The sequence below is a fragment of the Canis aureus genome, chromosome 33 (assembly GCF_053574225.1).
Source record: "Canis aureus isolate CA01 chromosome 33, VMU_Caureus_v.1.0, whole genome shotgun sequence".
Taxonomy (NCBI): Eukaryota; Metazoa; Chordata; class Mammalia; order Carnivora; family Canidae; genus Canis; species Canis aureus.
Window position 1 is genome coordinate 4877436 of NC_135643.1, and position 14901 is coordinate 4892336.

Sequence of the window (14901 nt, forward strand, 5' to 3'; positions counted from 1 at the left end):
TATCTGCTTATTTGTTGAGGCTGACCAAGAAGGTTAACTGGAAGCAATCAGCTAACCATATTTCTTGAAGCCAGTAGCAAGTCCTTTAATTTTATAATTCATTTTTGAAAGTCAGATTTACTGATGAGTTCTGACAAACACACATAGCAGTGAGACCCTCACCACAATCAGGATGCTAATGTCTTCATAATGCCAAAAAGTTTCCTTTATATTTATGCCTTTCTCCCAGTCCCTGACAACCACTCATCTGATTTCTGTCCCTAGTGTTTTGCCTTTTACAGAATGTCAGTATCACTAAAGACATATAGTATAAAGCCATTTTTCACTAAGGCTTTTGAGACCATGAGGTTGCAGGTATGTTTGTTCTTGTATATTGCTCTATAATATTCTATTTTATGGATGGACAATTTGTGTATTCATACATTCTCCAGTTGATGGATATATATATCTTAAATATGTTTCTTCATTTTGTGTCAGGGTAATTTTGATCCCATAAAATGCCTTGAGAAGTTTTACTTGTTTTTTCAGATATTCTGGAAATACTGGATAGAGTTGATATTATTTCTTCCTTAATTGCTAGCAGTTACCAGTGAAACCTAGTCATGACATTTTCTTTGTGAGAAAGCTGTTAACTATCAATTTAATTTCTTGTAGGTAATAGGGAAGTTCAGGTTACTTCTTTTGGGATAAGATTTTATAGCTTGTATCTTTCAGATAATTTTTCTATTACATTTGTCTATCAGATAGGCACAAAAATTTCATAATACCGTGTCATATCATTTTCGTATATATAGAATCTGTAGGGATGTTTTCTCTTTCATCCTCATATTAGTAAGTTAATCCTGATTTAACTATATGGGAACTTACTAACATTTTCAAAGAACTAGATTTTGAACTTTAATGCTTTTCTCTACTATTTTTCTGTTTTCTATTTCATTGGTTTCTGCTCTTTATCATTTCCTTCAGGTTGCATTTGGTTTAGTTTTTTCTTTTTCTAGTGTCTGAAGGTAGAAGCTTCAATATTGATGCTATACCCTTCTTCTTTTTTAAAATGAACTTTAATGCTATATACTTCCCTCTTGGCACTGTTTCAACTGCATTTCAACAATTGTGATGTTTGTTTTGATTTTCATTAAATTCAAAAGATTTTAAAATTTCCTTTGTGACCCATGAATTATTTTGAAGTTGTTGTTTAAGGTCCAAATATTACAGATTTTCAAAATATCTTTTTGATACTGATATCTACTTTAATTCTATTATGAAAGGGGAATAAATTCTGTATTATTTCTTTCTTTTAAAATTTATTAAGATATATGAATATGGGTATGTCAGTGCTACTCCAGGGACACCTGAAGATATTCTGCTGTTGTAGGTGGAATGTTCTAAAAAAAAAGTCAGGTCAAGTTGCTTGATTGTGTTTTCAGGACTTCTGTATTCTTACTGATTTTCTGTCTACTTGCTCGGTCAACTAAAGATGAGTGTTGCCAACTCCAACTATAATAATGGATTTTTCTGTATATTTTTTCAGTTTTATCTATTTTTGCTTTATGTATTTTGATGTGTTCACTTTATGACTCTTATATTTTTCTTTTTGCTATGTTTCTAGATATAAAAGTCAAGAATTGACTCCTACATCATTTTTTAAATATTCTCTTTATTCCTGGTAATAATTCCTTTTTCTGAAGTTTACTTCTTCTGGTACTCATAGAGTTATCTGAGTTTTTAAATAGTATTTGCATGGTATGTTTTTGTATTCTTTTACTTTTCACTTACCAATATTTATGTATTTAAGATGGATTTCTTGTGGACAGTCTTGCCTTTTTTAATTTAGTCTTCAAGCACTGCCCTTAATTGGTATATTTGGATGACTTATGTTTTCATAATTATATATATGATTTAACTCTACCATCTTGCTGTTTCTGTGTGTCAAATTTTGCATTTTTCATTTTTTTAAGATTTTATTTATTTATTCATGAGAGACACACAGAGAGAGGCAGAGACACAGGCAGAGGGAGAAGCAGCTCCCCGTGGGGAGCCCGATGTGGGACTCAATCCCAGGACCCTGGGATCATGACCCGAGCCAAAGGTAGACGCTCAACCACTGAGCCACCCAGGTACCCCGAATTTTGCCTTTTTCTGACTTCCCTTTTTTGGACTTCTTTTATATATAGTTTTTAAAAATGAATCCTTTTTATCTTCATAGTTGACTTATTTATACCTCTTTAAACTTTCTTTTCTTTTTTTTTTTTTTTTAGTAATTGCTCTTTAAAAAATTAGCATCGGCTAAAGAGTTTGTAATATTCAACTTTAGCTTCTAACAGTCTATATTCAAATAATATGGGACACCTGGGTGCCTTAGTGTTTGAGCATCTGCCTTTGGCTCAGGGCATGATCCCCGGGTCCAGGATAGAGTCCCACATCAGGCTCCCTCTGCAGGGAGCCTGCTTCTCCCTCTGCCTATGTCTCTGCCTCTCTCTCTGTCTCTCATGAATACATAAATAAAATCTTAAAACAAAAATGAAAACAAAAACAAATAATATTCTGACCCCTTCACATAGTGTGTAAGAACTTCGCCCTAGTTCCATTCATTTTCCACATTTGTTCTATTTTTGTCATACACTTTTACTTCTAAGTATGTTGCAAGTTCTACAGTACATTATTAATATTTCACATAAGACTGGTTTTTTAAGTGATTCCAAGTAAAATATATTCTTTTATATTTACCCTCATTTGATCACTTTTGTACTTTGCTTTGTGCAGATCAAAATTTCTATTTGAAAGTGCAGTTCTAACTCTATAACTTCTTTTAAGCTTTCTTATTGTGCAGGTCTGCTAGCAGTGAATTTTCCTCACCTATCAGTTGTTGACAAAAATATTTTTCTTTGCTTTTGAAATATATTTTTTGCTGGATATAGAGTGTAGTTTTCAGATCCACCTCCAGCGCATCAGCAATCCCTGCACATCTGGCCTGTTTAATTAGGTTGGGCTTTCTGTCTCCCAGATCTTGCTCTTTTCCTAGCAGCAGTGCATCTCTGTATGTGCCATATGACTGAAATTTAATGTTTAATAGTCTGTTGATTTAGTTTTTGTTTTGACAGTTACCATTTTCTGCTTTATGAGCTTGATCAAGTGATCATCTTCAATATTTTCATCTAGAAAGATAGATCATTTCTATCCTTTATATTTGTAGGGATTAAGTACTGTGAGTGATGCCTTGTTACCTTATGCACATAAAGTACAGTTTATTAATTAATTATAGTATGTTATATTACTAATTATAAAAGCAATGCTTTCCAATTTTTCATTAAATACCTATATCCAAGTATATAAGTGTGAATACTATCAGCTGAAATTCTTTCTTCTTAAATTTTCATTTGTTTTTATGAGATAATTTGCTTTGTTTCATGTTTATTAGAATTATAATTCTTCTAAATAAATGCTTGTATGGAACTTGTTATTGAGAAATCATCTTATTAGGAAATCAACATTTTCCTAGTAAGATCTATGTACAAAAATACTGGATAGAGCTTTTCTCTCATAAAATTAAGGGTGCGACTAAACTAAAAGATTATTTCACATTTACTCACTTTGACTGCAAGTTATGTGATACCAGTATATGCTCACTATCAATTAGTTGGATATTTTAAATCACTGAGACATATACACTGATTTTTTTCTCTTTCACTTGCTTTTCTCTCCTTTCCACTCTTTCCCCCCCCCTCATTTTCTCTGTCTCTCCAACAAGAAAGTAATTACAAATATTATTGATATTTTCAAGAAGCATCAAATCTATCTACCTATCAACATATATAGTATTTTTTGGTGAATACACATTTGAACATATTCATAAGTACAATTAATTTTAACTCAGGGAGTAGTAAATGGACTCATGGCTTAGATGAATTGATTATTTTGTATTGAACATACTGTCACCATTGCTTCATTTAGTTATAGATCTTAGCTTTTTTGAGCTTAAAATTAAGCAACAGAGCAAACCATGTAGACACAGTGCAATATTGATGATAGATCAGCTAATCATAAATTAAAAAGCAAATAAAATTTATGTTTTTGAAAAAGCCATAGCCTTTTTCTTCGGAGTATTATTTAGATTCTGTTCTTTGTTATTGTCAATTTAGCTATTGGCTTAAATTCTGTTAATTCATTCAGTAGTCATTCAAAATCCCTTTGGGCAAATTCAAGGATCTCTTTTCAGACTGAGTGGATTTGCTTGAACTCTGTAGATGCCTGTAACAGCAGTTCGGAATGTCTTGAAATGCTCCCTTCCTTTGACTTTTATTACGTAATAACCTACCATTTTTCTTCTGGTTTGCTGTTGTCTGCTATCTCTGCAGATTCTGCTTCCTTCTTCTCAGCACCCTGGATCTCTTCCCAAGGACAGTTCTTTGGCGTTTTCACCTCACTTGTATTTCACTGTTTTCATCTCAACCACTTCTAAGTTTTCAGTTATCATGAGTCAGATCTGCAGTCTTGATTTCTCTTCTGGGATTTTAGCTCCATGTCTGTTTTTTAATATTGACGTCATCAAGCCAAAAATAAAATACAAAAACGCCTCCTATTATTATTCTCTTACAGATCTGCTTCCTATACACAAATACCATTTTTTTAAGTCTAGAGGCTTTATATTTTAAATCTACCTGATGAGCAATTCTACAAAACAATTAACAATGGATTCCTGTTGACTCTTGTTTATACTTGCCCTTACGTTCATACATTTGCTATTACTTTTATATATTGCTAATTCAGTTTTTCTTAGATTGACTTGGTTTATTGCAGTGTCTTACCACATTGCTCAGGCTCAGTTTTCTTCACCCTCTACTACCATGTTGCCAGACCATGCTTCTGTGAAACAGCTTTCAAACATCCTCCTCTCATCCCTGCCCTTTTAGGTTCCCTTTTCTTTCCATCTGCTATCTAAATCTGCATTTCTACAAAAGAATTTGAGGTGGTTTGCAAGGGAAATATGAATCTCTTGGCAATAAGATTTTAAAAGGTGGAGAGAATAAAATATAAAAGTTTAGTGCCTAAAATGTATGACAGACTTGGGAAGATAATTTAAAGAAGAAACAATTACATTGTGTAATTCCATCTGTAACAACAAAACCATTGGCCAGAAGTGTAGATATTCCTGGTTCTAAGAGGTATAGGGGAGGCAAAATTTTCCTTGATACTCTTAGGGTCCCTGGATGGGTCTGAAAATTAAACTGATAAACACAGATTAACAGGAGAAAATATTACATATTTATTTAATATATTTTATGTGACACAGGAGCCTTCAAGAGGAAATAAAGACCCAAAGAAACAGGCCTGAATATATTTGCTAGGTTTGATGAAGAGTGGACAGTCATGGGGGAATGTGATAGGTTAAGGAGTATGAAGTAATTGTAGTAAACTGGAGGACACTGAGCAAGCCTTCTTTGTTAGGATTCTTCTTGGCAGTCTTTTATCTTCAGAGATAATGATGCTCTTTCCTTTGTGTATAGGGAGGGCACCTCTAACATGATGAGGGTTTTATGACTACTTCAAGGAAGGGGAATGAAAAGGGAGGAGGTCAGAGTGACCTTCCTGCTTCTGCTTAAAATATTCAGAATGCCAAGATGCCATATTTTGGGGTAGTGTGTCCTGAACCCCATCAGAACTGAGGTTCTTTTACCCTCTAAGGAGTTACATAATGAGAAGCTAGAATGAGAGTGAACCATATCACCATCAATATTTTATAATAATAATACTGAGTTTGTCAGAAGAAAGGAATTCACTCTTGCCCTATACGATCAGTAGGAATTTTTATCCTTTACACTTAAAATCCTACCAAATTACCTAATTTTATCTACCAAAGATTATCTTTTATTACTACTTATTAAGCAAATGTGTTGAACAATTATCTTAGATTAGTATTAGCAGAAATGTTGCTGTTTGTATTTCTCTTTATCCAAGTTGTTCTGTTTTTCCTGTTTTTCTTCTCTTATTAGAATTTAGGATGATACAGATTTTCAAAAATTGACATTGCTCTTGTGCTTCTTTGGGTGTCCACCTGGGTCTGATCTGGTAGGACATTCAGTATAATACAGTGGTAGAACTTAGGAAGGTTTTCATAATATGAATAGGTTATTAAGGTTCAAGAGACCTTGAATCTACTTGACTTCTTCGACTTTTATTCAGAATGTCTTACCTACTTACTACTCTTTTGCTCCTAGGAATTGTTTTCTTCTTTTACATCTTCCTTTACTCATTACTTATAATCTTCCTACCTCAGGTAAACAGACACACACATACACACTCACATATCAAACACATCAATCTTTTCTACTATGTGCTTACTTACCTTTTCTACTAACCAGAGGGATCAGGACACTTAACTATTAGAATATAAAAAGTGTCTGTGTTAGACATAGAGACATATATTCTATTTTTATGGTGAGAATTATGTTGAGGATTAAAAGCAAAATTACTCTAGTTTCTATATTACTCATAATTATTTAAATGATGTTGATATTAGAAAAACAATCTTTATAAAAGACTCTGGCATTCAACTAGCAATGTTTTATTCAAAATCTATGAATGAGACTGTCAGGTGGACTATTAGTGTCTCAAAACTCATTTTGTCTGCATTTTGAACTACTGTGATCCTCTGGGTGCTGGGGTGAGCTTGAAAGAAATGCCCTGGCTGCAGTACTGATTTGAAGAGATGAGAAGAAAAACACTTATCTAGTGATCAATCAGAACAAAATTTTCATACATTACTTATGAGATGTGAATAGAGGGAGGGAAGGAAATTGTTCAGAAAAATTTGATGCGTGAGTCTAAAACCTTGAAGGTATTTGTTTTAGAAAACATAGTTGATGTCATGCCACTCACTTCCTTTTTAATTTAAGGACCTCAGAACACATAGTTGATTGTGCTCCTCATTCCATAGTGCACTATTACCATGAGTCCCCACTATGCTCATTTTTAATGAAAAAAAATTTAAGTGTTTTCCTTCTTTATCCCCCATTTTCAATCATATTTCTCTTTCTTATCACGCATGTTGGAGAGGAAGAATTTCCTTTACCCTTTAAGATTCTTCTAGCTGGACTAAGAATCAAATTGACATGCGGCTGATTAACATGAGAAAATCAGGTTTAATAGCATATGTACTAGGGATCCACAAAGACATGAAAATTCTAGAGAGTGAGGCAACATGATACCTATATGTGTTAAGGAGAGGGTATGGGTTTGAGGATTCAAACCATTGAGAAAGACCATTATAGGAAGGTAATTATGCAGATAATTTTCTTAATTAAAGAGCTATCTCTGTTAATAGCTCTCTTCTTGGTAAAGTAGGCAGTTGGGGTAATGAGTTTTTTTTCTGAGTTTACTGGATTGGATTGCTTTTAACTCAAAATAATATTCATACCAAAGTGGCCCATCTTGGAGCAGGCTGTCCTTTGTCTATATATACACTTCCTAGAATATGTATTTCCCTTGCTTACTTCCTTTTGTATATTTATTTAAATATTTGCTTTTTAGAAAAATATTTAAATTTTCTCAGAAATGTGAATTGCATTGTATATATTATATTTCTTATAATTTGTTAGTAGATTGAGTGAGTGGGGTTTCAATGTAGGTAATCATATTATTCAGAAATAATGATATTATGTTATCTTTCTTCCAGTCACTTGTTTAATTTCTTTTTTAATTGTACTTGTAAGGTACTTCAGTACGTGGGTAAATGGAATTGTTGATAGTGAGCTTTCTTGTGTTGTTCCTGGTGTTAAAGAGATAGTGTCTGCTGATTCCCTCTTTATAATGTTGTGTGTGTGTGTGTGTGTGTGTGTGTGTGACATGGAAGGTTCCCTTCTATATGCAGTTAATAGAGATAGATGATCATATTGTATTTTCCCCTTTATTAAAGTGGTACAAGATATTTAAGGAATATTTTAATACTAAACTATCTTTGCATTCCTGGGATAAATGCAATTTGGTCATGTTTATTATTTTTATTATTCATTGTTGGAGTCAGTTAAATGGTAATAAATTATTTGAATTGTCTTTTGGATTATTCTTCCAGTATTGTCTGCTAATCACTTTTACCTGGTATCACCATAACAGACAACTCTGCTGTTCAGGACTTCATCCCTTCATACTCTAACCACCTCCTTGTCCCACTACCCTGCCTCACCTCTGCAGTTAAATCAGTCTTTTATAAGTCCCACTTTAAGAGTCCAAGGATTTATTATAATATGCTCAATTATCATAGCTCTGGTCCTACACTCATGGAACTAAAAAGTAGGGCAATCCCTACCTGTTTCCAGATATTATAGACCAAGCAAGAGTGGACAAAAACCAGAGCAGAAACTCAGTGGTATCTGATGGAGGAAGGATAAGTGGAATACTGTTTGTTTTTTTGCTGTATCAGGGCATCAGGATGACTGGAATGATAAGGCTTTGGGAGAAAATGTTTATTTGAGGACAAAGACCTGATTTTTTCATTTAGAGATCAAGATCTACTGCCTGGGTAACTTATATTCTGGTACTACATTGGCTAAGTTAGTTAAGGCATTTTATTTTATGCCTTCATTATTTTATTGATAACATAAATAGCTAACATTATTGAAAACATATTGAAATTCGGACATTTAGTACTAAAATGATTTTATTAGTATTATTTAATTTTTAAAATGATTTCATGGATGGTAAAATTGAGGCACAAAGTTAAGAAATGGGGATACCTGTGTAGCTTAGCGGTTGAGCATCTGCCTTTGGCTCAGGGCGTGATTCCTGGGTCCAGGATCAAGTCCCACATCGGGCTCCCTGCATGGAGCTTCTCCCTCTGCCTATGTGTCTGCCTCTCTCTTTTTCTTTCTCTCATGAATAAATAAATAAAATCTTTAAAAAAAATTAAGAAATGTACTAGTACCTAGCTGAAGACTTAAATCTAGGCAGAGTGGCTCCAGAGCCCACAGTAGTTTTCTATTTTAAGAACTTATTACCAGAGAGATTTAATTTTTTTTCCCCCTTAGGATCATGCCTTAAATGGGAAGTTTATAGTTTATATTTAATGAATCTTTTAAAATATATTTATATATATTTTTTATATTTAATGAATCTTAACTTGATTATTACAAATCAACAGAGAAAAGACCTTATGAAAGAAATAGATGATTTAAATAAACCTGTGATATGTAGTTGTTTGCTCTTTTTACCAAGTTGAATGAAGATTTAAAACTAAATTCAGTCCTATCAAACTGCTCAATTTTTATAAAGTCATTGAATTAATGAACTGTAGTAATAATTAGTGTTAATAATCTATATCTTCCTTCAACTCCTGGTTACTGTATTCATTACAACCAGTCAATATATAGATGGCCTATGATTGAGCCTGGAAAACCTGAAAACTTATGTTCTACATGCACACCGATATATGCACACATGCACACACACACACACACACACACGTACTGTCTCTTTCTTTGCTTCCCTTCTCTTCCTCTTCCTCTGTCTTTTAATGTGTTTAGAGCTACTACTGAGGGAAAAGATAAGTAAACAGAACAGTAGATATTTGCCAAAATACATTTTGCTCTGAATTTTTTAAAGCATATTCAATGATTAATTTGCTTAGTTGATAAGTTATTTTGTTTAATTTTTATTTAATGGGGAAAATATTTAAAATATAATCAGAAAATAATGTGTTTGATCTAAGAGGATATGGCCAAAGCCCACCACAGTTGTCCTTTGCTTCAATTGGAGTTAGAGATGTTCATTTCCAGTAATCACTAAGTACTATGGACAGGTGTCAGGGCATGGGTAGATAGGATTTCTTCCACTTTCTCGTAAGTCAGTTCATTGTAACATCAAATACCCTTGTTTGCCTCAAACATATTTTCAAGGGTAATTGCAAACATCCATTGAGAAAGTAAAATACATGTTTTATATATGTAATGTTTTATATCTATAACGTTTAGATAATGAGATCTAAAAATTTGTACTATGAGTTTATTTTATTTTATTTTTTTATTCATGAGAGACACACAGAGAGAGAGAGAGAAAGAGAGAGAGAGAGAGTCAGAGACACAGGCAGAGGGAGAAGCAGGCTCCATGCGGGGAGCCTGATGTGGGACTCAATCCCGGGACTCCAGGATCACACCCTGGGCTGAAGGCAGGCGCTAAACCACTGAGCCACCCAGGGATCCCTGTACTATGAGTTTTATTAGCATCAGTATTAGTTTTAGAGATAGGTAATACATGTTAATTTCTTTCTAATGTATATAATCTTACTAGTATAATTATCCAAATTGAGGTGATTATAAGTGGTCTGTTTAGTATGATTCTTTTTAATTTAAATGTTGAAACAGTTTCCAGATGTGAGCTTATTTCTTGACTTATACATTCTAATAAAATGTATATGTCTTTCTTTTAAACTAGAGGGATTTGTTCATTCATTTGTTTTTGCTGTAAGATTAAAAGAATGTGTGGCACATCCTTGAAATGAATTATCATCACAGCATTACTAGATTTTAAAAACTAAAATTTCATTTCTGTTTGTTGGAATAATTTTGTATTTTACTTAATGTATTTTCTTTATGTCTGTGTGTTGATATATATTTAGATATGTAAACTCTGATGGGAGTGAATAGATTGACAGTAGTCTGAGTATATATTTTTGTATAATAATAATTAGTATTATTATAACTGTCATTTGCTGATATGTGCCAGGAATTGTAGAACATCTTATATGTTTTAACTTGTTTAATTTTATGATAGAAAAACTGAGTATATAGAGTTTACATACAGGTAACAACCAGTAAGAGACAGGAGTGGAATGAGAGCCCAAGTGGTCTGGTGTTAGAGCCTGGATTCCTAACTACTGTACTCTCTTGCCTCATAAATGAAATACGGCATTAATGCTGTATCTTTAGAACACAGCCTCTTTCTTATTCGTTATTCTGTGTTTTCTCAATCTTGTAAGACCTTTGACCAAACTAATTTTAAAGTGACCTTATAAGCACTGAGTACCACCTGATAATACTGAGTTTGGAAAGGAGGTCACGAAATGCAGGTTTATCTTTCATCAGAATTTGAGTAGCTTATTTCATTCACTCTAAGTAGCAAATTGGGCAGTAGTGCTTTTTGATGACTAAACATTCATGTCCTTAATATGTTTACTTTAACACAATATTAAATCAGTTCTGAAAAGCTGCAGGTGTGTTTGGGTAGCTTTTTTTTTTTTAAAGTAGTGTATTTGTAACATTAGCAAAAATGTTTTTGCACCTGGATTTGGACAGTGATAACAAACTTTCTCAGCCTATGAATAAATTTGGACTCTTTAAAATTTTTTCTGTGATTTTAAAATATTCTAATTCTAAATAGTTTTGGAAAAGCCCACAGCAACAAATAAAATTTGCTTATATAGGTGTAACAATACATTTCCTTTTAATAAGGATTGTTACTCTTTGTAACAACTTAACAATCTTCAAGAAGAAAGGCTTGAGGCAGCCCCAGTGGCTCAGCTGTTTAGCGCTGCCTTCAGCTCATGGTGTGATCCTGGAGACCCAGGATGGAGTCCCATGTCAGGCTTCCTGCATGGAGCCTGCTTCTCCCTCTGCCTGTGTCTCTGCCTCTCTCTGTGTGTCTCTCATGAATAAATAATAAAATAAAATCTTTAAAAAAAAAAAAAGAAAGGCTTGAGTACAGGCAATAATTTGTGGGGTCCAGGACTGTTATCCATAGGTTTAAAATGGATTCCACTGTTTTGAATCCTTTTCCTCTGTTTTTAAAAAAATATTTTTCTAAAAATAGTTCTGATTTTTTTTCCTTTGTAAACATGAGGCTTGTTCCTGACATAGACTTTACACTGGTTGTTCTCTTTGGAAAACTCTTCTGCTTGATTGACCATTGTGTTTGTGTGGCTGACTCCTTTTTGTCAGTCCATATATTACCTCTGAATAGAAGTCCCATCAGACTGTCAGTCTAAACCAGCCACCCAGTTTTTTGCTACAACTTTGCTCTATTTTATTTTTCTCTGAGGTTTTACTACCTGATATGTTTTTGTTTGTATTGATTGATTAATATATGCAATCTTTCTCAGCAGATACATGTTAGCTCCATATAAGCAGGTATCTTTTTTCTCTTGTTCAAATCATCCTGAAAAATGTCTTGACAAGTAACTTTACTGCCACATTGTCCATAGTACATCCAGTCCTTGTGCACTGTTGGTGGGAGTGTAAATTGGTACAGCCACTGTGGAAAACAGAATGGAGTTTCCTCAAAAAACTAAAAATAGGGATAGGATATGATTCAATAATTTCACCAGTATGTATTTACCCAAAGAGAATAAAAATACTAACTTGAAAAACTTTATGCATTCCTATGCTTATTGCGGCATGATTTACAATAGCCAAGATATGGCAGCAACCTGAGTCCATCAAGAATGAATGGATAAGGAAGATATGGGATGGACAGAGATACACACACACACACACACACACACACAGACACACACACACAATGGTTATTACATAGCCATGGAAAAAGATGAAATCTTGCCATTTGTAGCAGCATGGATGGACAAGGAAGGTATTAGGCTAAGTGAAGTGAGTCAGACTGAGAAAGACAAATGCCATATAATTTTACTTATGTGGAATGTAAACAGCAAAACACATGAATAAACAAACAAAAAGCAGAATCAGACCTATAAACATAGAGAACAAACTGATGGTTGTGAGAGGGGAGGTGAGTGGGGGGTTTGACGGAATGGGTGAGGGTAGGTGGGAGATACAGGCTTCCAATTATGGAATGAATAAGTCATGAGGTTAAAAGGTACAGCACACGGAATATAGTTAATGGTAGTGTAATAGCATTATATGATGACATACGGTAGTTACATTGTGGTGAGTACAGCATAACATACATAGAAGTTGAATTACTATATTGTATACCTGAAACTAATGTAACATGTATGTCAACTATTTTTAAATTTAAAAAGTTAAAAATCGTATTACCCAAACTGACACCTACTTACATCTTTTAATACCTAATTCTAGGTATTATGTAATTATGTGCTTAGGCAAATTGCTTCTAAGATTGCCAGGTCAATGATTATGTAGCATATACATGTATGTATACCATAAATTTTATATTTGTAGTATAACTATTCATTACATAAAGTTTACATCTAAATACACAGCTCAGTTAAGTATATTCACACTATTGTGCTTGCAATCTCTAGAACTTTTTCATCTTGCAAAATTGAAACTCTATACTGAGTTAACAAAACTTCCTATTTCTCTCTCCCCCAGTCCCTGGCAGGCCCTTTTCTACTTTCTGTGTCTTTGAACTTGACTGCTCTAGATGACTCATTTAAGTGGAAAAATACAGTGTTGCCTATTTTGTGATTGGTTTATTTCACTGAATATAATGTCTTCAAGATTCATTCATGTAGCGTAATTCAGAATTTCCTTTGTGATTTTCTGAAGAGCATATTATTTTTCTTCATTTTGCGGCCTTCAGCTCCTGAAAAAGTATTGACTATATCTTTGATATGGTTATTGTAGATAGCCGTGACAGTAGTTATTAATGATATTAGCTGGCATGCTTTTTTATTAGTTGATCAAAAACTATGATATTATGAGTGATTTTTTTTATTATACCCCTATCAGGTTATGCCATATCTTAACTGAAAGATAAAGGAAGTAACATTACACACCAGACCCAGATTTTAGAGAGACATAAGGATGTCAGTATATTGATTCAGGGTATAACCATCAGCACACAGATTATTTAATGGATTTTATACATTGCTTCCAAAATGTCAAAAGATCTAGTTCCACAGACTCTTAAACCTCAGTAAAGGCTTGTGGTGTTGGCTTCCCTGAGGGTGTCAGATCATAGTCCATTTGTTACTAAATTAGGCTGTGTTAGTTATCATTCACATTTATAAGAATGTGAAAAGAAAAAAATTTTTTGAAAAGGGAGATTTTTCAAAATTTAATATTTGTGAAACTCTCCATAATGTGACTATGTTCTTGTTAGTACCTACTATGTAAAAACTGAGTGAGCATCTCATGTGGTTCTCACAACAGTCTTTAAAGATAAGCTTACTCATGTCTATCATATAGATGATGACAATGAGGTGCAGAGAAGTTAGGTTACTTACCCAAGATCAAAGAGCTGGTTAGTGGCAGGGATCTGTATATTTCCAAAGTCTGTACTATACCATGTCTGCAGGGTTTGATAGTAGAAAACACAAACAATAATAGCAAAAATTTGTACTACTTTAAGTTAGTATTTTAAAAATCAGAGTGGCTTTTGCTGTGCTGCTTAATGATAGAATAATGAGGCTAAGTGAATTGATGTGTCATTGAGATGAAATATAATAGAAAATTAAGGGATCCCTGGGTGGCGCAGCGGTTTGGCGCCTGCCTTTGGCCCAGGGCGCGATCCTGGAGACCCGGGATCGAATCCCACGTCGGGCTCCCGGTGCATGGAGCCTGCTTCTCCCTCTGCCTATGTCTCTGCCTCTCTCTCTCTCTCTCTCTCTGTGTGTGACTATCATAAGTAAATAAAGAAAAAAATATTTAAAAAAAAAAAAAAAAAAAAAAGAAAATTAAAATTGGTAGTATGTGTACAATGTCAATGAATGGAAATACAGGTTGAAAATGAATAGAAGACAAAATAATAAGAACATACAGAGTAGAGCCCTGACTCTTCCAACCTATAAACAGACCATGTGTCCTAATGCACATATTCAAAAGTTTCTCTTGGCCATACAGTATATCAGTTGTAGAGTATGTGAATGTTTAACCTTACTTCCAAAGTAGTTGAACCAATTTACCTTCCTACTACCAATTAATAAAATATCTTTAGGCTCTACATCCCATCTCATACGTATACGGTCAGAATTTGTTT

At 33.7% G+C, this 14901-nt stretch overlaps 1 protein-coding gene across 19 annotated transcripts in view; it reads left to right on the forward strand.

Annotated features, from left to right (window-relative positions):
* CFAP299 (cilia and flagella associated protein 299) overlaps positions 1 to 14901 on the forward strand; it is a 625333-nt gene that overhangs the window by 30762 nt on the left and 579670 nt on the right. For 15 of the 19 annotated variants that reach the window (XR_013371133.1, XM_077882640.1, XM_077882642.1 and 12 more), the window contains one exon: positions 1980 to 2114. The exons of the other annotated variants lie outside the window; for them this stretch is intronic. Coding sequence is in view for 14 of the 15 variants with exons in the window: in XM_077882640.1 (XP_077738766.1) it covers positions 1980 to 2114 (135 nt within the window). In the remaining variant the exon portion in view is untranslated. The remainder of the gene's footprint in view (positions 1 to 1979; positions 2115 to 14901) is intronic. 19 annotated transcript variants of the gene reach the window in all.